General features: G+C 35.5%; 2 protein-coding genes across 2 annotated transcripts; both read left to right on the top strand.

The window, feature by feature from the left end:
- The first annotated feature begins 3,207 nt into the window (after window positions 1–3,207).
- Window positions 3,208–6,188, top strand: LOC145102795 (annexin-like protein RJ4). The gene is made up of 6 exons (XM_079040271.1): window positions 3,208–3,396; window positions 3,493–3,638; window positions 3,730–3,948; window positions 4,610–4,822; window positions 4,897–4,986; window positions 5,790–6,188. The coding sequence occupies exons 1-6, from the start codon at window positions 3,324–3,326 to the stop codon at window positions 5,991–5,993; spliced, it is 945 nt and encodes a 314-aa protein (XP_078896397.1). The 5' UTR covers window positions 3,208–3,323; the 3' UTR covers window positions 5,994–6,188.
- Window positions 6,189–9,097: 2,909 nt separating this feature from the next.
- LOC145064988 (uncharacterized) lies at window positions 9,098–11,609 on the top strand. Its single transcript, XM_079012338.1, has 3 exons — window positions 9,098–10,802; window positions 10,914–11,009; window positions 11,500–11,609. Exons 1-3 carry the CDS (start codon window positions 9,098–9,100, stop codon window positions 11,607–11,609), a joined length of 1,911 nt encoding a protein of 636 aa, XP_078868464.1.
- The last annotated feature ends 13,836 nt before the right edge of the window (window positions 11,610–25,445 follow it).

The raw sequence follows: 25,445 nt of genomic DNA, 5'->3' as shown, positions 1-25,445 counted from the left end.
TATATATATATATACTAATCAGGAAATTGGTTTGTCTATCATTGCTACTATAATCGGTTTCGATTTAGAGGAAGGATGGTATTCTTTTTATTGTCGTGACTGTTCAAAAAAGGTAACTAAAAATGGTGATGATAGTGATGGTGAACCATTTAATTGTAATGGCTGCGGAGGAGTTTCTGATCTATTCAGCAAGTAAGTTCATAATTTTACATTTGTAAACTTCTTGTCTCATGAATCTTTATTACAATGTTTCAATTTTTATTTCATTGTCTATTAACGTGTCATACAATAATATTTAGGGTAAGGGTCGTAATACGTGTTCAACATGAAACTGGGTACGCTTCTTTTGTATTGTTTGACCGTCATATTAAAGATCTTATTCACCGCGGTAATCATTGGTTGATGGAAAAGATATTAAAGGTAGAGTTATATTATACTATTCTATTAATTTGTACACACGACAAGTTAACTGTATATTGTTATTGCATTTTATTTTAATCGGGATTTATTAACTACTCGCATGTTTTATTATAATATTCTTTAGGATCAAGGACGCCAAAAGATCCCCGATGAGTTCAATACGATGCTTAATAGGAAGTTTGTTTTTAAAGTTCAGATTTCAAAGTTTAATCACGAGAACAATTATCACGCCTACACCGTTCATAAGATGACTGATGATGAACTTGTAGTTGGTGCACTTTTCAAACATTCACCTGCATATGAAGAAAACATTATTCATTATGATGGTACTCCTATCAACAAGTCTATTAAGGTAAAATTAAATTCATATAATTTAACATTTTAACATTGTTAATAAACATTTATTCATGATGCGGTGACAATCTTAATGTTGTTAATTAACATTGTTTTATTAATTTGATACAGGAAAATAGTGTTTATGTTAAAGGTGACAATATTAATGTTGTTGATCTTGATGCGGTGACACCGACAACTACTTCACTGAAACGCCCTATTGAGATTGTTACCACCATTAAATCATTTGAATGGTCTTCCTCAAAAGATGATGTTGCTCCTCATACCCTTAAGATTCCAAAAATGGAAAAACTCGAATAAATTTAGCAGTTATGATTATTTGATATTTATCATTGACGATTTTTCTTTCTGGTGGTAGGACAGCGTATTCAAGATTTAATATACCAATCAACTTGAATGAGAAATCGTTTTGTTCTATTACACCAGGTAACGATGTAGCTGCCCTGTTGAACAAAGTGAGCCTTATAATTTTGGACGAAGCCCTAATGATGCACCGTCATTGTTTCGAAGCAGCTGATAGGACACTTAGAGATATTATCCTTCCTAAGAACAATGATAAACCATTTGGATACAAGACCATTGTATTTGGAGGTGACTTTCGACAAATTCTTCAAGTAATACAAAGAGGAAATCATTTAGATATTGTGTAGTCATCATTGCATTCATCAAGATTATGGCGTGAATGTACAGTTTTACGTTTGATTGTAAACATGAGACTTCAGTTCGGTTGTCCAAACAATGATTTCGAAGAGACAAAATCATTTGCTAATTGGATTCTTAAAATTGGTAAAGGTACTATCGGTGGACCTAATGAGGGTGAAGTTGAAGTTGAATTTCCAGAAGATGTGATCGTTCCCTTTACGGGTGACCATATTATTGTATCCTGCATTTATTCATCTTTTCAGAACAATCTTGATGATCTATCGTATTTTCAAAATAAAACTATTTTGGTGCCTACTAATGAAGAAGTTAATGTTATCAACGACTACATGTTAGAATTGATGAAAGATGAAGGGAAAACATATCTGAGATCATATTCCTTATGTGAGACCGAGACAGAAGATTCTTTTGAGGAATCAGTATACTCTCTGGATGTGTTGAATGCTTTTAAGGCATCCAGAATTCCCAACCATAAACTTATACTAAAAAAAGGTGTTCCGGTCATGTTGCTTCGTAATATCGACCAAACTAGAGGGCTATGCAATGGTACCAAATTACAAATCGTAAGGCTAGGAAGACACGTCATTGAAGCACAAATCATATCTGGTAGATTTTTCAACGAGACTACTTATATGCCTCACATGAAGTTGACCTCATCCGATAAAAAATTCCATTCTGTTTTCAATGTAGGAAATTCCTAATAGTAGTTTGTTTCGTTATGACCATTAACAAAAGTCAAGGACAGTCATTATCAAATGTTGGATTATACTTGCGTAGACCTGTCTTCACCCATGGTCAATTATATGTAGTTGTTTCTTGTGTAACAAACAAAAAACGTTTGAAGGTACTCATATGTGACGGGGAATGTCGCTCAACTAATAAAACAAAAAATGTTGTCTACAAAAAGGTTCTGCAACGTTTATAATTATTTATCGATTTCAGTGTTTCTTCTTCGCCTTTCAATACTAACAGTAGCCATAAACTTTCTTTTATAATTATTATGCAATATATATAAATGTTTTGGTAATTTTTTAATACGTTCCCCCGCGTTTAACACGGGTTATAATCCAGTTACTATAATACGAGAAGGAGTGGATGCAGTAGCACCCACGGTTTGGCTACCTTAGCATGCAACACACCGTCCCTTGTGTGCAGTTTGAACTGCACTGCCCCCATCCACGACTTTCTACTACCGTACATTTCTCTGGTTATTTCTCATCCATGGGCTGGTTTAAACATTTTGTTGGGTTATAAAACCCTCAAATTATATAAATCCAAAGGAGTGTTTATTTTGCGGGTTTTGTTTTTTCTTTTTTAATTTCTTTTTGTTCTTTGGTTCGTTTTGTTAATTTTTATTATTCCTAGCATATTGACCAAAATAGGATAAGATTGAATTTTTGAGCTTATATTTGTTCAAGTAAATGACGAAACAAATCGGCTGTAGGAATTTTTTTTAATGTTTTTAGGATTTTTTTTTAATGTGATGTTATGTTATGCAATGTAATCAGTTTTATTTTTAATTAATTAAATATTAAGTTTTTAATTAAAATTAAAGTTTTTATTTACTATAAAAAAACAAAAATAATAAAAAATAAATATGACACCAAATAACCATATTTTTATGATAAAATATGATGTGATTTCTATGTGGAAGTGTATGAGTGTAGTAAAAGTGTAGTAAAATAAGGGAATATGATACCTTCTTTGCCTGATAGCTCTACCTACCTTTCTTAAATAATTTTGAACTTTTGCCAAATAATTCAACATTTGGAAAGTAGAAAACAACAAGCGAAGAACCCAAAGCAAAGAATGTAGAATGGGCGTTACTTTCAACTTCATTTCCCTATAAATCCATTGGTATTCCTCAAGACCCTAATACAAAGAAAGCCATGGCGACCATCTTAACTGTTGAAGACGCTTATCCTGGTGTCGATGCTGAACTTCTAAAAAAGGCCTGCCATGGTTCTACCTCTTATCTCTCTAAGCTTTCTTCCTACTACAATTTATATTAATTAATCTTCTTGTTTATCTATATATTTTCTATATTTACATGAACAGGATGGGGAACAGATGAAAAGGCTGTAATATCGATTCTCGCTCATCGAAATGCAACTCAAAGGAAACTGATAAGGGAAGCTTATAAAGATATGTATGGTGAGGATCTTGTCAAGCGACTTGAACATGAGCTATCTGGTGATCTTGAGGTACTCTTGATGTTCTTCTTACGTTTTTGTTGCAGTTTTTGGGTGTAATCTTCTGAATAAAATGTGTGTATGGGTTTATGAATGCATGTAGAGAGCAGTGTATCGATGGAATTTGGACCCTGCGGATCGGAATGCAGTGCTAGCAAATGTGGCTCTACGGAAGGAACACCGAGATCATAGGGTGTTCATTGAACTGTCGTGCACTCTTTCTCCGGAGGAGCTTTTTGATGTCAAGCGAGCCTATCAATGCCGCTACAAGCGTTCTTTGGAAGAAGACATTGCTTCCCATACTTCTGATGATCTGCGAAAGGTAAGTCCTTCTATTAGTTAAGTGCTGTTTGTGAAACTTATGTTCAAAGAATGCTTAATGGTGGAAACTAGGGGTGTGTAAAGAACCTGAATTAAACATAAAAAACATAACAAAAAGCTAAACCTTTTGAAAGAACAACAGCTTTTTTTTTTTAGGCACATTTATGATTGGTTTGGTTTCTTTATATAAACAAAAAACCACATTAAACCATGAACTTAAAAATTAAAACAAAGTTGTTTAATTATGTGTAAATTAATTATTTTGAAAATGAATATAAAAGAACATGCTTTTTTACCGGCCATTGAAAAAAATGTTTTTATTTTTTTCATTAAAAATTTAAATATTTATATAACTACGTTGCAATCTCGTTTTTTATTGAAAAAGAAGAAAAAGCCCTAAAAGTTATAACAAAGAACTAAAAAAAAAAACAATCGAACAGAATCAGTTTTCAGAAAGTCAAACATTGAAGTGGTTTAAATTGGGTTTCAGTAAAATCCATATCTAATCGTCCCCACCCTTAATTAAAACATTATTTTTCTGAATTTTTCTATCATGGTTGTTTTATTTGCATTAAAAAAGAGATAATGATTGAATCATGTTTTTGTTAAGCCCATTAAATAAAAAAAAACACGTCTAACAGATGATATTTATATTCGTACAGTTACTTGTGGGTTTGGTGAGCATACATAGGTATCAAGGTGATGAAGTGAACTTGAAATTGGCAAACTCTGAGTCGAGCATTCTTCGTAATGCCATTGAAGAGAAAACATTTAACCATGAAGAAATCCTCCGAATTATCACTACAAGGAGCAAGCCACAACTCATGGCTACTTTGAATCATTACAAAGATGAACACGGTTGCAATATGACCAAGGTATACCGGAATTTCATTGATCATATACGATTTTTTGAGTCTTTTTATTAAATAAACATCTTTTCTAATTACAGCAATTAAAGGATGATCGAGCCAACGAGTACACAGAAACACTACGTACCACAATTAGATGCATGAGTGATCCGATTAAGTACTTTGAAAAGGTTAGCTTTTGTTATTCACGTCTTTTGACCCCCATCACACACGTGGACCAGTGCTATTGTCATTTTCGTTAACTCATCTTATAGAATAAAATAGAAACCAGGTGTGAGACCCATGTATTACATGGGTTATTTAAAAAATATATATATGAAATTTTAACAATTTTAAAAGTTTGAATTTGTAAGAAAAATGAAAAAATTTTTGAATTATTAAAATTAATGAAATTTTAATGTATTGAATACATTACATATATACACCATTTTTAATAAATATCTTACATATATATTACCTTACATATTAAATATGAAATTTTAATTTAATAAAATGACAAATACAATAAAATGACAAATGGAAAATAGAAATTTTAAAAATTCTACAAAATGTCATGTGTCCAAATGAATAAGAAAATGACATGTGGCAAAAAAAACCTTCATTTATTATTATAGTAGATCGTAAGTAAACGTGAAAGATTACGCACCAGAATCTTATTCAAAATCTATATTTGAAGTGCCGATATTTCACACATAACGTATTTCAAAACACATATTTATAATATGTAATTAATATTTTAAAATTTTGAATAGTGGTACAATATAATAGATTTCATAAAAAAAATGATAAATTACTAAAAATAAAGAACTTTTAAATTCATGGACTAGTTCTATGTTCATTTTCATTCAAGATTTATAAAAGTATATTTCAAAAATAATTACAAAAAAAACATACCAAACCACAACAAACTACTAATATTATAACTTGGGTAATACTATATATCTATGCTTATTGCACATACACCATCTTGTAGGTGATACGTAATGCTGTTAAAAAAAGTGGGACTAACGAGGACGCACTAACTCGGGTTATCGTTACACGAGCTGAGAAAGACCTAAAGATTATTATGGACCAATATCAGAAGAGGAACAGTGTGCCACTTGATCATGTTATTGCAAAGGAAACTTCTGGGCATTACAAGCGATTCCTTCTCGCACTACTTGGGAAGGATGAGTAGTTTACAACATTGATATCTCAAGAGGAAGTTTTCGACGATGATGTTTATCATGAGGTTCTTTTTATTGGTTCAAAATTTAAAGATACTTATGGTTTGTTTGTTTGTATGTATTTTTTTGCTTGTGAACAAAAAGAGTGATTGTATGGTGTATGATTGACCATATATTATTTGAATAAATAATTTAACTTTTACGTAGTCTTATTTATTGCAAAATACCAAGTTTCGATATGTAGTGATGTGGAAGTCGTAGTGTTCCGATATTGGTTTCAACAAAGGTTTTAAAAACCGATTCGAACCGGTCGGGGGACCGGTTTAATAGGTGCCGGTTTTATGTTGAATTATTTGCCGGAGAGAACCGGCCGGTTATTGAAAATTTCCGGTTGAACTGGTCATAGTGAACCGGTTATATTCCGTTCAAACCGGTGACTATTGGACTTCACTAATTTTTGGGCTAAATTCTGGAGAACGGGCTCCATAACTTGCAACAAATTTAGTCAACTACATGTTAGGAGTCTTGAAGACTTTGACGAATGTTATCAGCAGCAGCCAAGAGTAGGTCGAATTATTTTGTGTGTCTTCATTAATGTTTTAAAAACCGGTTTGAACCGGCCGGTCGAGCCGGTTGGACCGGGAACCAGAGAAGAGAGCGGTTCAACTATCACCGGTTTTATGTTGATTTCTGAACCGAATTGAACCGCCCGGTTTTCTAAAAACCGGCTGGTTCAATCTGGTTAACCGGTTCAGAATAAAGTGAATAAAAACACATGGAAAGAACCATTTGAATAAAAACTTTGGTGATTTTTTTAAATATATTTGATTTTCTCTAAATAAAAACATATGGTAAATGTTATAAAGTTTTTTTTATGTGTTTGTATTCACTTAAAACTATATTTTGTTTTGATATTATGTTTTATTTTCTTTTTAGCGTATATGGATTGATATAAAACACTCGAACTTATGGTTATGTGTTATTTTAATGTATTTGGATTGATCTACAACTTATTTTTATGTATATTTCTAATGTTTGATCTAGTAAACGTCAAATTCATAATTTATATATGTATATATGTGTAGGAAAATAGGAAAAATGATGAAAATTATAGAAGTCGGTTGACCCGGCGGTCGAACCGGTAATTGGTAAGCATACCGGTTCAACTAAAAAACCGGTTTTTAAAACATTGGTCTCCATTAATCGACGTAATCCATAATCACGAGTTCTCAAGGCCGGTCCAATAATATTTGATGCCTAGGACGAAATTGTTTAATGATGCCCTATGATATATACATAGGATATGTACAATCATAGAAAAATCATATTTTTATATTAAAAATACAACATATATATATATATATATATATATATATACCAAGTAGCCTTAACTAAAAGACATATCTTATGAGTTAAACCAAAAAAAATAACAAGTAGCATGAACTAAAATGCCACTAAGGACATTGAATACTACTACAAGCAAAAGGCAACTGTATAAACCAAAAAACCAACAGAGCAGTTGGAGATCAAAATATAAACAATCTAAAGCAACAAATGTAGAGGTAAAAAAAATAGCTGCTAAAAGAAAAAACAACTAGCTTATAAAGATTCTAAAACAACAGGGGCAAAAGGGTCAAAATGGGGTTTTGGCAATCTTGTTATCTAGACAATCCTTTCCAACACAGAGGGTACAATGGACTTTTTTTTGGGTAAAACACCTATACTTGTCATAATGCAGTGACATAAGAATAAAGTGATGCAATCTCGAATCTTGGAGCAAACAATAAAATCGGATTGAGTTATCACCATGAGAACCGACTCCAGATTATGATTCCTTATTTCCTTGTTCCCTTGAAAAAACATGTTCCAATTGACAGCAATTACAACCAATAAAGTGAACCCATGTCATTGAAACAGAAGACAACAATTACACAAATGTGATAGATAACCAAAGGAAAGTGTTCGCCAAGTGAAACCCCCATCCAAGAGATTGATAATTATGATATTATGACCACAAAGAACTAACCCACTGAATAAATTTCAGCATTGCAGTCGTGTTTCTTATTGATGTTTACCATATAAACAAAACTCACGCATAGTGAAACCCATTTCTTCCTCATTTCCATTTGGATGCAATCATGCAAATATAGTCTCCTAAAAGTATAACAGTTGTAAGTTCATGTAAATAAAAACACTACAATTTCATGTATATAAAAACACGGGTATGACTTCCGGTAGATGAGTTTAAGAAATCTTATCGTTTATGAACACTGGAAAACTCAGATTTGATTTAGGGGAGGTTACGTCAGAGTCTGATTGTTGAAGCAGTCTCCTCATTTCCCGAATTGGCGTGAAGCGATGACGTCTCCTCGTCTTCGGATTTTTGAAATTGTCGCTTTGTATTAGTCTGTTTTTGTCATGCGGTGATTCCCTACTGCTGGACTCACTTGTGGATCAATATTTGGACTGAAATTTATATTAGACCCATAATATCCATAATAGCAGGACTAAAATTGATGCCCCTTGTTTTTGTGATGCCCTGGGCTGTGGCCCAGCTCGCCCAGCCCTTGGGTCGACCCTGCGAGTTCTATATTCACGTTGCCCAAGTACAATATTGTCTTCCTCTTCCACAACGGTAACCCACAGGTAAACAACTAAGAATTGATTACATGTTTTTCTTTTTGAGTTCATGAACGATAGAAACCCTCCGTTTTTTCAATTGAGTTTAATATACCCTTTGTGTATTGTGTTATGATTATGACATATTGATCTTGTTTCTTATTAATGTTTTTCGTTCTTATGACTTTACTATTTTAATGCATATTAGTTTCTTAATCGGCAACACTAAGATTAGTTGAGAAATTAATATGTTTGTTTGCATGTGCATGTGCATGAACCAAACCTTACCCCAAAAATTATGTTTGTTTTATATATATATAGAGGAATAACTTTTTGTTTGTTAGTTGATATATTTAGCCAAATATAACGATGATGGTCACCATTAATTTATGTTTTAATTTTTATTATGTTGAATAGTAATTTTTCTGTTATGACAGATTTATGTTATGTATTTCTAACTTTGAAATTGCTATATGGTTTTGTATTATAGTTCAATATGGAATCTAAGGACAAAGAACCAATGGAAACACAAACTCAATCTCGATCCCGAACTTCCGGTCAAACGAATGTAAGAACTAAGACAGATAAAGCATGGGAACATATAACTCTATCCAAGGATGACCAAGGAAACAAGATTTACATATGTAATTTTTGTGAAAAATTTTTCCGTGGTGGTGGCATAAGTAGAGCTAAGAAACATCTTGCCGATGTTATTGGTGACATATCAGCTTGTACTAAAGTAACTCCAGAAGTTCGTTTTACAATGGAAGGTATTTTGAAAGAAACATCACAAAGGGAAAAATGTAAAGCTACATCAAGTGTTACTATCTCGGATGACGATGAAGATATAGAAGAGACACAAGTTGGAAATGCCAAAGCACGATCTGTTAAAGATGGGAAAAAGAAAGCTACATCAAGTGTTCATCCTTTCTTTACAAAAGGTATAAATGATCCTTCTCCACGCACTATTAAATCTACCATGCAAACTAAGAAAAGAATAGATGATGTGGATTTAGCTATTGTAATGTGGTTCTATGATGCATGTATACCTATGAATGCTTGTAACTCTTCATATTTTCAACATATGATAGATAAAATAACAATTATTGGTTATGGGTACAAAGCACCTAATTATCATGCTCTGAGGGTAAACTTATTATCAGATGCAAAGAAATATGTTTCATTGTTAATTGATTCATATAGAAGTCAGTGGATTGAAAGTGGTTGCACGATTATCAGTGATGGGTGGAGGGATATTAGGCAACGCCATTTGATTAATTTCTTGGTTTGTTGTCCTAAAGGGATATCATTTCTTAAATCTGTTGATGCATCTGATATGGAGAGCAATGCATTGAATTTGTGTAATTTGTTTGCTGAGATTGTTGAGATGGTAGGACAAAAGAATGTGGTACAAATTGTTACTAACAATGTTGCCAGTTACAAACTTGCTGGTAATATGTTATGTGAAAGATATACTTCTATTACTTGGTCTCCATGTGTAGCACATTGTCTTAATCTTGTATTAAAGGATGTTTCAGAATTGGATAATGTGAAAAGTTTGGTCACTCTTGCATCTAGGGTTACTGTTTTTGTCTATAACCATAAATGGCCCTTGAATTGGTTAAGAAAAAGAGTTGGTTGGACTGAAATCATCCGTCCAGGTGCTACCCGTTTTGGTACCGCTTTTATTGCATTGAAAAGTTTGTATGATCATAAATCCGATTTACAAGCAATGGTTATATCTACAGAGTTTAACAAGATGTTAAAAGTGGGAAATGGGGTTGAATGCAAAGAAATTGTCTTGAACGAAAATTTTTGGAAAAATTGTTTGATTACGGTGAAAGTGATGACTCCTTTGTTAAGGCTTTTGCGGTTATGTGATTCGGATGAAAAACCTACATTGGGTTATGTTTATGAGGGAATGCATCGCGCAAGGAGAGGGGTTAAGGAATTATTTAAGAAAAAGAAAGAATTATACAAGCCTTATACCAACATAATTGATAGACGTTGGGATAGGATGTTAAGAAAAAGTATTCATTGTGCAACGTATTTGTTAAATCCAGTTTTCCAGTATGATCGTGAGAATCTTTGTTCTAAAAGAGAGATATTTCAAGGCGTTCTTGATATGGTTGAGAAGAATTTTTCTGGTAGCAGCATTAAAGATCTTACAATGTCTCTAGGAAAGTTCTATGACTGGGAAGGTACTTTTGGTAGACCTAGTGCCATTGCTTCTCGTACAAGTAACGTCCAGGTAACCCTTAAGTTTTTATATATTATTATGAAATGTTTTTTTGCAACCTTTTCTTTTGTAGATGAGTGGTGGAAGTTATTTGGTAGGGATACACCTATGTTGCAAAAGTTTGCTATTAGAATTTTAAGTCAAACCGTATCTTCTTCCGGTTGTGAACGTAACTGGAGTGTCTTTGAAAGGATTCACAATAAAAAGGAGAAATAGGTTGGAACATCAAAGGCTTAATGATCTTGTATTTGTGCACTACAACTTACGTTTACAAAATAGGTATGTTAAATTATAATAAAATATTTATCAATTTGGCATTTTACATTTTTTAAAAAAAATTGAATGGTATTGTAGACTCAAGGTTGATAAAAGATCTTATGATCCTATTGACTATGAATGTATTGATAAGACGAAATTTTGGGTGGTAGAAGAATAGTCGAATGGAGAACTTTATTACAATGATTTAAAAAATATGCTTGACGAACAAGAATATGAACCAACTTCTCAAACACAAGGTGACACTTCTTTCTTATATATATATATATATATATATATATATATATATATATATATATATATATATATATATATTAATGTATTATTGTAATTTGTTTATTACTAGTCTACTTAACCTTAACATTGTTTTTTTTATATTGTAGAAAACGAAGTTGGTCATGTTTTTGATGAGAATGAAGTTGATAGTGAATTTCATGTACTAAGTGATCGTGAAATTGATGCGTTTAACACTCCAATGTCTCAAAATCCGTGATATGATTTGATTTTGATGAGATACTTATATATATATATATATATATATATATATATATATATATATATATATATATATATATATATATATACATATATATAGTTTTAGTACTATTAGGATTTACGTTTCTTTGTTTGATCCATTTGGATTGATGTAGAACCTATGATTATGTGTTTTTTAGTGTGTTTGAATTGATCTATAACTTGTTTGTCATACTTATTTTAATGTTTAAATTTTTGGATGTTAAATTATTGTTTTTTATATATTAATATGTATGCAGATAATAAAAAAATACATAAAAATTCATAAAACCGGTTGAACCACCGGTTAAACTGGTTGAACCGGTTGAACCACAAATCGGTCATTAGACCGGTTCAACTAAAAAACCGGTTTTTAAAACATTGGTTTCAACGATCAGTAAATAGTTTATTTGTTTTGTATATCGAAATTATAGCTTCAAAATTGATTGTTCCTTTATACATTGACCTAAAATGAGTTATCATGAACTAACTATATAGCATTGGTTCGTGAATGCTAGACTGCTAGTCCGTTGCAACAAATTTCATGATGCTTTCTTACATGTCTTTTATTTATTGGTTGTTATGTACACCGACTTAATTTATGTTGGAGTATCTATAGGTGGATTGAACTAACCATGGCGTGGGTTACACTACTACGAAAATAACTTTTGGTGGCGGGTTTTGGAAACAAGGTTGTTACGGTTTTGGTTATCACATTACTAAAAGTTATTAATAATTATAGGTGGATTGAACTAACCATGGCGTGGGTTACACTACTACGAAAATAACTTTTGGTGGCGGGTTTTGGAAACAAGGCTGTTACAGTTTTGGTTATCACATTACTAAAAGTTATTAATAATGAAATATCAGTAATGTTTTAGTCACACATTTGCTAAAAAACGTCACCATTGCAAATCATGTTCACACATTTAGTCATTGTCGATCATTGTGTCAAAATTATCAATTGTTAAGATTTTTTTGTTTGATATTTAGCTTTATATTGTGATGATTATTAACTGAGATGTAAAAACATATAAGGACATATTAAAATAAAAAATATATGACTGTAAATATTTAATGGAATAGGCAATGATAAATTAACAAAATATGTGGTTATAAGTATTTTATGATCATAGTTTAATTTCTTATGAATGTCTAAAATTGATACGGTTTTACATAACAAGTATGACAAATACTAACCAATAGACACGGTTGATCATTAAAACAAAATATCATCGATTGTAATGGTCACATGAATTTGAGTTTTCAACTCCCAAAATTCCTCAATTTTTCAAGTCCCTAAAATTCTTCCCATCCCTCTTTTTGGCTTTCTCTCAAAATTTTCATGTGAAAATTTTGAACTCTCTCTTTTTTTTGGCTTTGCCTCAAAATTGACATGTGAAAAATTTTTAACTCAAGATGGCATCCTCGGTTTTTTTTCTCTAAACCATAAACGCCACAACCAAAATGCATGACTTGCTTCTCCTTAGACCCTAAGCAATGGCTAACACTCAGAAAAGAAAAAACAATGTGGTTTTTTGTGTTAGATTAAGGTGTCTGAGCTCATAACTACATTAGTATATACTTGTATTCAGAAGCAAAGTTCTTTTAGGGTTGCCCTCATAATTAGAACTTGGTTAGAATGACATTTGTAAAGAGAGGATGATTTACTGATTTATTATATGATTAATAAATGATTTGTTAATATATTATGTAATTAATATATCAATTCAAAAGAGTAATAATTAATTAAGAATTAATCATAAATTAATTTGGGGATTAATTACAATTGATTGAGAGTGTAAGGGTTAAGTTGTAGTTGATTAATAGTTGAACAAAGGAGATGTTCCACAGCCTTCCTATAGGGGACAGTTTTGGAGACCCTAATCAGGGTTTCTGGAAGCCTCCATGATGATAAGGAGACTATATAACTCTCCGCCATCAGCTGCATAAGAAGTCCCTGCTATCTCCCCCTGACTAGCTCGCGAATAACATTACATATTACTAAGACCAGATAATTCTTTGAATGAAAGGTCTCTCCTTACAACGGTTAAACTCAAACGAAAGCTGCGAAATAGGGCTAAACCCAACCTTCTGAAATTGTTTAGTCCTTGTAATATGTAAGTTAACATATTCATTTACTAGTTAGTTAAAGATAACTAGAACTCCTAAATGCACAAAGCAAGCAGCATTCGGGCATCGAGTAAACAAAACCAAGCATATCCTAATCAGGCCATCATATCACTAACTAATCAGTACTAGCATGCAGTTCAGTAAGCTCATACAATAGGCATACAAGGCATCATTCCTAGATCCTTAGCCCTAATCTAGCATGTTGTAACACCCAAAATCTGGAAGGCCAGGAAAGGAAAGAAAAACCTAATTTTTAGGGGCGACTCGGCGAGTCCAAGGAGGAACTCGGCGAGTCCGAGCGGGACCCGGGTCGAGGAGTAAGTGATCGACTCGGCGAGTCGGCCAAGGTGACTCGGCGAGTCTGGTCTGTGCGTGGAAAACCCTAAATTCGGGACTTGGAGCCTATATAAACGTCTTAACCTTCTTCCTATGGTTCCTTTACTGCCTCTTTAGCCCTGGATACCAAACCCTAGCCGTCATATCCATTGATTGAGCCAATTATTGCCTTGAAGAGTGCATTAAGCTTGGAGAAAGAAGAAGAATCTTGAGAGTGCAAGAAGGGGGCTGTAGATCCGGGATTGGGAAGACATTTTTGAGCTTTTGGAGGTTAAGCTAGTCCTTGGACTCCCTTGCACCTAGATCTATGTGTGTGTTGGGCATTCTTGGCATGATAGTAACCATTTCGAGCTAGAAGTCCAGATCTGAGGTTGCTACCTCAGATCCATGCTTGTTTTGGTCTAGTGTCCCATAAAGTATCTGCCCTTGAGCTGATTATGGAGCCTTCTTGCCTTAAACCCTAGTTTATGGGGTATTGTGCCTAGATCTCCTTCTCTACACGTAAAGTTTGCAACTTTACGTGAGGAATAGGCTTGGGAAGGATAGATCTACAGTTTGGAGTCCATGCATGACTCCAAAGTCCTCTGCATGTATGTAGATTTGAATGGACTCGGCGAGTCCTTCGAGTGGACTCGGCGAGTATCATGAAGATGAGGAGGAACTCGACGAGTGGGATGAACAGCTCGTCGAGTCGGATGAAGTTGAGCATGAACTCGGCGAGTTGGAAGAACAACTCGGTGAGTTGGATGAAGATTGCCTTGTACTCGGCGAGTCTGCTCTTGGACTCGGCGAGTCAGGTTGCGGAACCCCAAACCCTTCGAGTTGAGACTCGAATCAGTGAGTCGGGTGGAGACTCAGTGAGTTTGATAGGTCAGGACTCGGAAATCGTTGGACTCGGCGAGTCATGGACTGACTCGGCGAGTCGTGTCGCGAATGGAAGGACCCGGAGCATATGAACTCGGCGAGTCAGTAGGTGGACTCGGCGAGTAGGGTTGACCTGGAAAGTTGACTTTGACCAGGACTTTGACTTAGACCAGAATTGACTTGGTTGGCTGTCGGGGGTCAGTTAGGCTAAGTGTTGCATTGATATTGATAGCTCGGGGAGCTAGCAGAGCAGGAGTTCAGTGAATTGTCGGGCAGCAGCTAGTGGGATCATCAGCAATTTCAGCCAGTGCAGGTGAGTTTCCCTTTGTATGAATGGGTCTACGGCCACAATGCCGGCCCATGTAGTTATGAGTAGAAGACCCGGGGGTTAGCCCTAGGCACAGTATGCTAGTATGATATTCGGGACGAGGTCCAATGATAGAGGGTGGGTGCCCAAGGAATGGTTTATGTGATAGTTTATACTTGTTGTCTGTGTGATACTTGTATGTGCCTGGTAGGGAGGTGAGTGTGGGCGAGGTCCCGTGTCTCACCAATAGCAGAGTGTAGATGGTGTTCCACATCTCAGTAGCAGCAGATCAGGGGCGAGGCCCAAGTTAGGGAAGGAGTGAGGGTAGGATGGGCCCGTACCTCACTATCAGCAGGAGTATGGACGGGGTTCCATGACTCATCAGTAGCAGGACAAGGGCGGGGCCCAGAGATAGGCGAGGCCTTAGGACAAGATTCGTTAGTATGCATTTAGATTATGTGATGTGATGTGATATACTTACGTGCTATTATATGTTAGTGGGCGAGGCCCTGTGACAGGCGAGGCCTATGTGAAACAGATCTGTATCCGAGCAGGGCTCGAAGCCAGGCGGGGCCTGGAGCGGCGGGGCCGTTGTAGCGGGCGAGGCCTGAGGTAGGGGGCGAGGCCTAGGATAGCGGGCGTGGCCCAGTATGTGCAGTATGTGGTTATGCATGGTATGTGGTAGGGTGGGGAACTCACTAAGCTTCGTGCTTACGGTTTTCAGTTTTGGTTTCAGGTACTTTCGGTAGCGGAGGGAAGAACTCGGGGTGATCGCATGACACACACCATAGTTTAGACAGCCTGGGAATGTTTACTCTGATAACGAACATGTATTTTGGAAACTAATACTCTGTTTATGTTTTGAAATGATGAATTTGCTTAAAGTAATGTTTTATTAAGAGAAATTTTTAGTCTTGAATTTTGGGACGTTACACATGCAATTCAATAAGCACATACAGTAGGCATACAAGGCATCCTTCCTAAATCCTTAGCCCCAATCTAGCATGTAGTTCACATATTCACACTTCATATCATAATATAACATGTATGGGTATCTTAGGGAAAACTTACTTGAGCCCGGCCGATTACACGCACCACACCCTTTTCTCTTTTCAAAATCCTTTTTATAAAAATAGTTTTCTTTTGAAAAAAAATTATACCAAGTCCTTGGTTTGAGTTCAGACATCCCCAACCCTCAAACCAAGGCTTTGATACCAACTTGTCACATCCCAAAATTCAAGACCAAAAATTTCATTTTTAATTAAGTAATTATAAAACCAATAGTCTAAAAACATCCCATATCAAAACCAATATATCAATAGTCAAAACATGTCATAATAAAACAACATCAAAGTATAACTCCCAAAGATATAATGTAAGGAAATCATGGTGTGATGCGTTGCGATCATGCCGACTCCTTTCCTTTTGAAGAAGAACTACCTAAAACCAAAAATGAAAACTGTAAGCACGAAGCTTAGTGAGTTCCCCCATCATACCACATACCATACAATAAACATACTGCTAAGCATATTTGGGTGTTGGCCTACCCCTTCGGTCTCTTTCAACCGGTAAACTGCCTAACATATATGGGTGCTTGCCTACCCCTTCGGTCTCTTTCAACCGGTAACTGCCTAGCATATCTAGGTGCTAGCCTACCCCTTCAGTCTCTTTCAACAGTAACTGCCTAGAATATATGGGTGTTGGCCTACCCATTCGGTCTCTTTCAACCGGATACGAGGACTATTTCATCCCCTACCACTACCACATAATATCCTAGCATAAAAATAAATCACATATTGCCTACATATATGGGTGTTGGCTTACCCCTTCGGTCCTTTGAACCGGCTATGGGGACTATTTCACCCCTACCACTACCACGTAATAACATACTGTACAAGCACATAAATCTCAACAGATAGTGACATACCAGACAGTTATCACAAAGACAATCATCTCTATTGTAAACAACTACTAGTGGGCCGACATTGGTGCCTTCGACTCACTCATACCGGGAAGGTAACTCACCTCGAATAATAGAAAGTAGCTGAAAATCCTCGGCTCCGAATATCAACCCAACTCAAGCTCCTAAACATAAAAGATTTCCTTTAAGTAGCCTTTCATACTCATAAACCCTTAAGGGTCACTTTGGTCCAAGTCAAAGTCAAAGTCAAAGCTCCGAGCTTATTCGACTCGTCGAGTTCGCCCTTCAACTCTACGAGTTCTCAAGAACCATAGAATCATGAAATAACGATCCAACTCGCCGAGTTCCTCCTTAACTCACAAAATCGCGATATCCCAGGTCGACTCGTCGAGTTTTCCCCTTACTCAGCGAGTTCGTCCTTTATAGCCACAATCGAGACACTTCCAATCAACTCGTCGAGTTCTCTTATGAACTCGTCTGTAACACCGTAATATGAATTCGTCTGTAACACCGTAATTTTTCAAACAATTTTTCACATTTAAAAAAAACGTATTTTCATTCATAAACATTATAAAATCTCATCATTTCACATATCAATCCATATAACACAACCCAAGATCATAATGTATAAAACTCCTCATGTGTGTATTGATCATGTCGGTACCTTCACGCGATCCTCATTGGTACCTGAAACACATAACACCAAACACTAAAAGCATAAATGCTTAGTGAGTTCCCTAAAATACCACATGCAACACATATTAGCCACTCGAGGCTATAACTCTGTATGATCCTCTGGTCAAAGTGTCTCAGTGGGACCCACCAGTCCCATAACTCTGTGGACCCTCTGGTCCTAACTTTGTGGACCATTCGGTCCTAACTCTGTAAACTCTGAATCACATATAGCACAGAATCACATAGATATCACATCATGTAAAAGCATACAACATACTATATCACATAACTCTAATTACCACTCTAGGTAAGGTATAATGAGAAGACTCACCTCGGGTAACTCGGTAAACCTCGAACTCTGATATACTGTATTAGCCTCTGCCTAATCACATAAATAATTACTCTAATTAATACAACTTCTAAAGGCTATGCTAACCCCCCTCTTTAAGTTCTCTAAGAAGGGTAAAAGACCATTCTACCCCTCTAATGGTTCATGAGTCCAAACACTGACTAAACCCTAAAAGTCAACAAAAGTCAACAGTCAGACTTTGACCCGACTCGTCGAGTGCACTCGTGTGACTCGGCGAGTACATGTGTGTCCTCTTCGCCCTTGGTCCTCACTCAACTCGCTGAGTCAACCCTACACTCAACAGGTTATCACAGGTCGCGAATCGCGATGCAACCCGACTCGACTCGTTGAGTCCCTTATGGGCTCGGCGAGTTCCTCCCATGACAACACTCATCTGGCCTCCTGAGGTCAGATTTGCTGCTCTAATATATAGATCTGACTTCCTGAGGTCAGATCTACTGCTCTAATATATAGATCTGACTTCCCCATGACCAATAAACACGTAAAGGTCGAATCTTGCTATACATGCAATGCTCCTAAGGCTTATTTTGGTGAAATCCCTTCTAACATGGCAACCTATGTCCATTTCCTCCATAGAACCACAAAAATCAGAATGGTTCAAGCTCTCTGGACCTCAAAGGGTCCAGATCTAGAGTTTAGCACTCAATGGGACACTATACTCGACTAAACAATCCAAAAAGGGGTTTAGAAAACCCTAAATTCAATGCCCTTAAGCAAAACAGAAGGATAGGATCGAATAGCTACCTCAAAATTGAAGATCCAAGCTGAAAACCTTCTGAAATGCAATCCTCTTGACCTCCCCTTGCTGGAAACACTTTCTCCTTTGCAAAATCACACCAAACATGATCAAAATGGCTCAACCTCTCTCACAACTCGCTCAAGCTCTCTAGGGTTTCTCTCTTAGGACTGGTAGCCGCAAATGGAGGCCATAAAAGCCTTTAAATAGGGCACAGACACCGAGAATTAGGGTTTCAATCAACAGCACGGACTCGTCGAGTCCACCCTTTCTGACTCGTCGAGTCCGTTCATTAATCCAGTCAACAATCGTGGTCCTACTCGATGAGTCTACGACTCAACTCATCAAATTCTTCAGTCTGTCAACCTTCTTAATGCATTAAGTCCCTATTCTACAAATCAAGGCCCTATCTTCTGGATCTATGCTGGAAATACATCTAGAAGGGTAAAGTTTCCAACTTTACCCATTATAGACCTCTCCCCAACATATAAAACGCAAACCCTAACCCAAGGGCTTAGATCCAACTCCAAAAGCCATCAAAACTTCAAGATAGACCATGAGGTCATAGATCTGGACTCTAGGGACAATTTAGTCACGTAAAGCTCCTATATTTACTCACATGCATGACCTACTAGGGCTTAGAAGACCAAAAAGATAGTCTAAGAGTTTCATGGGACTTCCATGGCCATAAAGTGTTGGGGTTTGTATACTACAACATCCTATGGTGCACATATAACCCTAAATGCTTTGCATCTATGTTTTCTCTAATTATACATGCAATATTGTTTCCAAAGCATTAAGCCTACAACTAGCATACAATTGACATAAACAACATAAAAATGAGTTATAAAATTACCTCTTGTTGTAGCTTGTAGTTTTGGCCTTTAAGAACTTAACACCTCAAATGTGATGCCTCAAATGGTTCACAAACACCATGAATAAAGGAGGACTTAAGAGAGAGAGGGAGAGAGAGAGAGAGACTACTTAGCACACAAAATCGTTTATCACTCTTCTTAGAATGCATAGGTCCGATTTTGGTGACTATGGGTTCTTTTTATTAGGTGGCAAAGTCTAGGGTTACATCCACGCAAACCCTAATTCACATGACCCTTCATATTACTAAGGCTCCATAGGTTAAACCTCCATGGACTATCATATTGGTTTAGCCCATCCTAAATAACCATGAATCATTGGCCTAAACTATAATAATCATTTATTTACTTAATTAGTCCCCATATAGTTAATTAGTCTCTTATGATCACTAAATTAATTCCAAATTAATTCTTTATCAATACTAATCAAAAAATATGATTTCATATTAATATATCAAAACTTATAATTGTGACATCCCCAAATTTACGGTCATTTTAAAATTTTTATTTATGCTTATTTTAAAATCAGAGTAGCCTTTTAATAAAAATGTTGTGGAAGTTGTTCCCAGAAAAACATGATAATTACATTATCAAAGCGTTTCTGAAGAAATGTATTTTTTCTTTTAAAACATTGGGATGTCATCGTCAATATAGAAACATAAACATAAACAGACCTTACATTCATTTACACTAGTGATCTCCATCTTCTTAGTCTCTCAGTGTAATATAGCTTCGAATCGACACCTACGATACAAATAAACTGAGTGGGTCAGTTTGGGAAACTTGGTGAGTACATATGGATTTCAATCCCACAATGTTATATATATATATATATATATATATATATATATATATATATATATATATATATATATATATATATATATATATATATAATTTAGAACTCACAAAATATACAATTTCACCATATATATAAGCAATTCTTACCCCGCCCGGTCGATCCTCTCAACGAAACTATCCATACTCTCAGACCTTAAATTTTACCTCTTACTTAATCCATACTCCCAGATCTTATCCATGCTCTCAGATTAATAACTGTGCCCATTCCATACTCCCGGACTAGGGATAATTGTATGTATCTAAATCCATACTCCCGGATTAATGACAAATAACTATGTCCTATCCATACTCTCGGACTAAGGATAACTGACGATGTCTTAATCCATGCTCCCGGATTAATGACAAATAACTATGCCCAATCCATACTCTCGGACTAGGGAAGAATGACTATGTCTAATCCATGCTCCCGGATCAATGACATGATTTTAAAGTTTCATTCTCAGTGTATATCTCACTCGTACTCATAAAAAGATACTACCCAATATTCCTCATAATTAATTTAGGTTTACTCTTTATCCTAAACCATCATATATATTATCAGGTATGCTCTTTAATACGTATTTCAGGCAACATCAAATATTTCACACATAAACATATATTTAATACTTCAATCAATACTTATAGTAAAATCATGCTCATGAAAGGGACTATACACTCATTTGTCAAAGTGATGATTCCAAGCATGGGCAGCGTTTTGCTTCTAACGATTCTATTTTCCTTTGACAAAACCTAGCATTATTATCGCTAAGTTTTTGTATAATATTTTGTTGCGACTAGTTATTAGTCTAGATTCATCGTTAACTTAAAGTCTACTTTCATGATCTATCAAGTAAGGATTAGCCAGGCAGGAAGGTTGGGAGGTAGGACCATCTCGGCATATAGCTTTTCTGAAATCCAACAACCAAACCCAATGTGACCATTCTAGACACCTCTCCCGTAAGTAGTTCAATAAGTATAACGACTTTGAACCACTGATAAATCTTATTTATAGGTTCATAATCACGATAATATATTTAAATATAAGATATATTTAAACTATGGTAAGCGTATTTCACTTACAACTGGTTTTACTAAAAAATCAGGGTCCGCTGGAGTAGAGCTTCTGAGCTGAATGCTCTTCTTCTCTGAGCCTTCTGACGCTCCGGGACTCGCCTCTAGCACTTAGAAGTTGCTAGGGATTGGGAGGGAGAGATTGAGAGTGTTGAGAGAGAAAGAAGGGTGAAGGTGTGAGTTTTTGGGGTGATTTACGCCACTATTTATAGGTTGTCTGGAGCTGTTCCACGTCGTGGACTTCTGTAGGCTCCAAGGCTTTGCCTGGTGCTGACATGTGGCGCTAGACGCAGCTAAAACAGCCAATCTTAAAAAAATCATAACTTTCGCATACGAGCTCCGTTTTTGACGTTCTTTATATCTACGCATAGGTAATGACAATATCTACAACTGTTCTTTTGACTCCATTGGCTAATTCTCAACCAATTTTAAATTTAACAGTACGAGAAGATTACACTGTTAAATGAGTACGTAAAATTCATAAGAAAAATCATAACTTCCTCATACGAAGTCAAATTTGGGTGTTCTTTTTTTTTTTGTATGTTCTCGGTTTAATGTATACTACAACTTTTATTTTTATCTCTAAGGCTAAAAAGTAGTTTATCAAAAACTCACTTTTTACGATTCCCGGTGTTGTGCCGGTTTTACCGTAAAACTTCGACAAGTCATAACTTCTTCGTTATAACTCGAATTTCGGCGTTCTTTATATGTACGGAACCCTTGTGACATATACTATAACTTGGTTAAGATTATTTACTCTTAACAATCTTCTATTAAACTCATTTTTTTACACTTATTGTCTCTAAATTGACTAGACCGAATATGCGGGCGTTACAATAATATATTAATAAATCACAAATAACCTCTTCTCAAAAGTCCATCCTATCAAATTGCTCTGGTGAAGGCAACCCAAATGGACCATGCTACTCTCGGGTCAAGTACATACCAATTATAGTTATGTTCTTAGACACCTAATTCAACATAAAGTTGGCGCCTTTATGCCAAGAAGTCCCCTCAAGACCCTAGATCTGAAGCATTTGCCCTTGTGGGACGTCCAAATCTCAACCATCAATATATTTGAAAAAAAACATGAAGCAAAATATCCTAAGACTAGATCTAAGCATGATATAGACAAGGTTGAAGCTTTATACCTCATATTAACCAGAAATGAAGCCCAACTTCTGGATCTACGCTCCTCCCACACATTCTTGCTCCTCTTTCAAGCTTCTTCTTCTTCTTCAAACCCACCAAGAATGCACAAGATTAGCTAACAATCACCAAAAATGGCTTAGGGTTTCGAGTTAGGGTTTTGGACAGTGGAGGTTGGAGATGAGGCCAACACCTTGGGGTAAAGGTGTTTAAATAGGGTGCAAAACCATGGAACTAGGGTTTCATTTCTACCAGCCTACTCGTCAAGTTGAGGCCCCCCAACTCGTCGAGTAGGTTTCCAAACCCGCGACCCAATTCATCTCTACTCGACGAGTTTCTATATAAAAGTGGATAATTATAATTTAAATACATACCAAGAACCAGTCGTTACAACATTAAATGACAAAATATGTATGGAACTTTTGTCACATAAAATAACAATTATAAAGTTAACATAGAAAATATGTATGAACTCATTTTCTTATAAAAACAAGTTATCCATATTTTCCAAAAAGTAAGATTTCCAAAAATCATAAAATCTAACCAAACTTGCAAGGATGACTCTGATACCAATTGTTGGGTTTTTATTTAACAATTAGTTTAAAAAACATAAGATTTTAGCAACGGAAGACTTTAACATTACAATAAACATAAAACTAGTTTATACCCACCATAGATTTTCGTGCAAATTTTGGAAAGAAAACACCAACCAAAGAGGAAGAAGAAGAAGATAACAACCTTTATTTTCTTTAAGTCCTCAAGGGGAGGCTTGGAAGTTGTAGAAGAATGTGGAACCTTTAAGACACCAACATGAAACCAACTTGATTTAGATGCTAGTTCATAAACTCTTATACTCTTAAGGTTAAAGTTCATATCCAAATATGAAATTCAAGAGAGCAAAAATGAGCAAGTATTCTCCAACAAAAGGTAAAAAAACGAGAGAGTATGCATCTCAAATGCATGCTCAGGGGCGGAACCAGAAATTTTTGTTAAGGGTAGCACAATTTTTTCCCCAATAAAATATAAGACCAAATTAACCACACAAATTTCACATTTTATGGGATCCCGCACAACCTACATCTTCAAATGACCATAATGGCGAATTATAACAACTCCCATATCCTATAGTTTTCAAACTAATTAGCATACTAGAACATTAAAGCTTAATGAAAAATTATAGGGTCAGGTTAGTTAAACATGAATGGTTCCCCTTGAGTATGAAACAATTAATCTAACAACATAATGTAACCCAAAATATCAAATAGATGATATAAAATTTAATAGGGAAAAAGCTTATAAGATGGGGTTAGATCACCAGCACTCTTTCAGATAGAGTGCATTTGTACCTCAAGACCATAAACCATAACATGCACTCAATGAATCACCTGTATCATAATAGATACACGATTCTATTTTGATTTGAAGTTGTAAGTCCCCAAAATGCTTGAGTATCAATCAGATCCGTTTAATGGTGCAGAACCCCAATCAAACGGATGATGTCAGATCAAAATAGAAGAGAAGGAGAAGAAGAAGATGATGAATCTTGAATGTATTGATGATATGAATGAAGCTCCTTACAATAGATTCATGCACACTCTCTTCTTCTCTTTTGTTTCTCTCTCTAGAACACACCTTAAGTTTCACACACTTAAGCTCTTCTCTTCTTTCACATTCACACCACTCCTCACCCCTTACACCTATATTTATAGGGAACATGGGCTGAACACAAGTTCACGGCCGTGAACGGGTTTACAGCCGTAAACCCGTTTACGGCCATAAACACCCACCTAGCCGTAAACACATAAAATATTACATAAAAATACAATTGCCCAGAAAAGCAAAGTATAAACCATATTTTTGACCCAACAATCTCCCCCTTGGTTTATAGCATTTTTTCTTAATTGACCCAACAAGATCCCCCTAAAAAGTAGTTGGCTTTTCTTGTTAATCTTCATTGGGAGATTGGCTTTAGCATTTATCTTCAAATTCTTCACAACTTCAAGATGAACTTGATGAATCTTCAATGAATGACTTCATCTTGAGCACTTGAGATTTTCTTCAAGATTTGACTCTGAACGCACATTGGGTGAGGAGGCTTGATGTACTGATTCTTGAAAGATAGCGCTTTCAGCTTGAGAATCATCAGAGAGAACAACGGAGAGAAATATTCTTCTGGATCACTTCAGCAGGTTCAAGATAGCAGCAGACTGATTGAGGAGACTTCAATGCAATCCGTCACATAATCTTCAAGAACAACTTCACCTTGCTTCTGGGGTTGAAGGATTGAATGTTTAAAGAATAATCTTCATTTCTTGCTCCTTCGAATGAAAATTCTTCGATGCTCATGGATGAAGCTTTGGCTCATAAATCTCGATACAGACTCCATGAGTCTCATCTACATCTGAATTCATTTTTCAAGACAAAACAAAACTAAAAGAAAACTTTACCACACAATATTTTTGAGTTTTTCATATTTTCTGAAAATATAAAACAGAAATAAAAATATTTTTGGATTTTTGATTTTCTTGAACAAGAAATAAAA

Source organism: Lactuca serriola, chromosome 1 (genome assembly GCF_051521515.1).
Source record: "Lactuca serriola cultivar US96UC23 chromosome 1, Lser_US96UC23_V15, whole genome shotgun sequence".
NCBI lineage: Eukaryota > Viridiplantae > Streptophyta > Magnoliopsida > Asterales > Asteraceae > Lactuca > Lactuca serriola.
The sequence above is the reverse complement of the archived record's forward strand: the minus strand, read 5'-3'. Positions and strand labels throughout refer to the sequence as shown.

Bases quoted from the DNA above. Each gene is read 5' to 3' on its own strand.
- LOC145102795 (XM_079040271.1), top strand. From the start codon at position 3,324: ATGGCGACCATCTTAACTGTTGAAGACGCTTATCCTGGTGTCGATGCT. The intron at 3,639-3,729 runs GTACTCTTGATG...GAATGCATGTAG, and splicing joins AGCTATCTGGTGATCTTGAG to AGAGCAGTGTATCGATGGAA. The intron at 4,823-4,896 runs GTATACCGGAAT...TTCTAATTACAG, and splicing joins ACGGTTGCAATATGACCAAG to CAATTAAAGGATGATCGAGC.
- LOC145064988 (XM_079012338.1), top strand. From the start codon at position 9,098: ATGGAATCTAAGGACAAAGAACCAATGGAAACACAAACTCAATCTCGA. The intron at 10,803-10,913 runs GTACTTTTGGTA...TTTCTTTTGTAG, and splicing joins AAAGTTCTATGACTGGGAAG to ATGAGTGGTGGAAGTTATTT. The intron at 11,010-11,499 runs GTAACTGGAGTG...TTTATATTGTAG, and splicing joins ATCTTCTTCCGGTTGTGAAC to AAAACGAAGTTGGTCATGTT.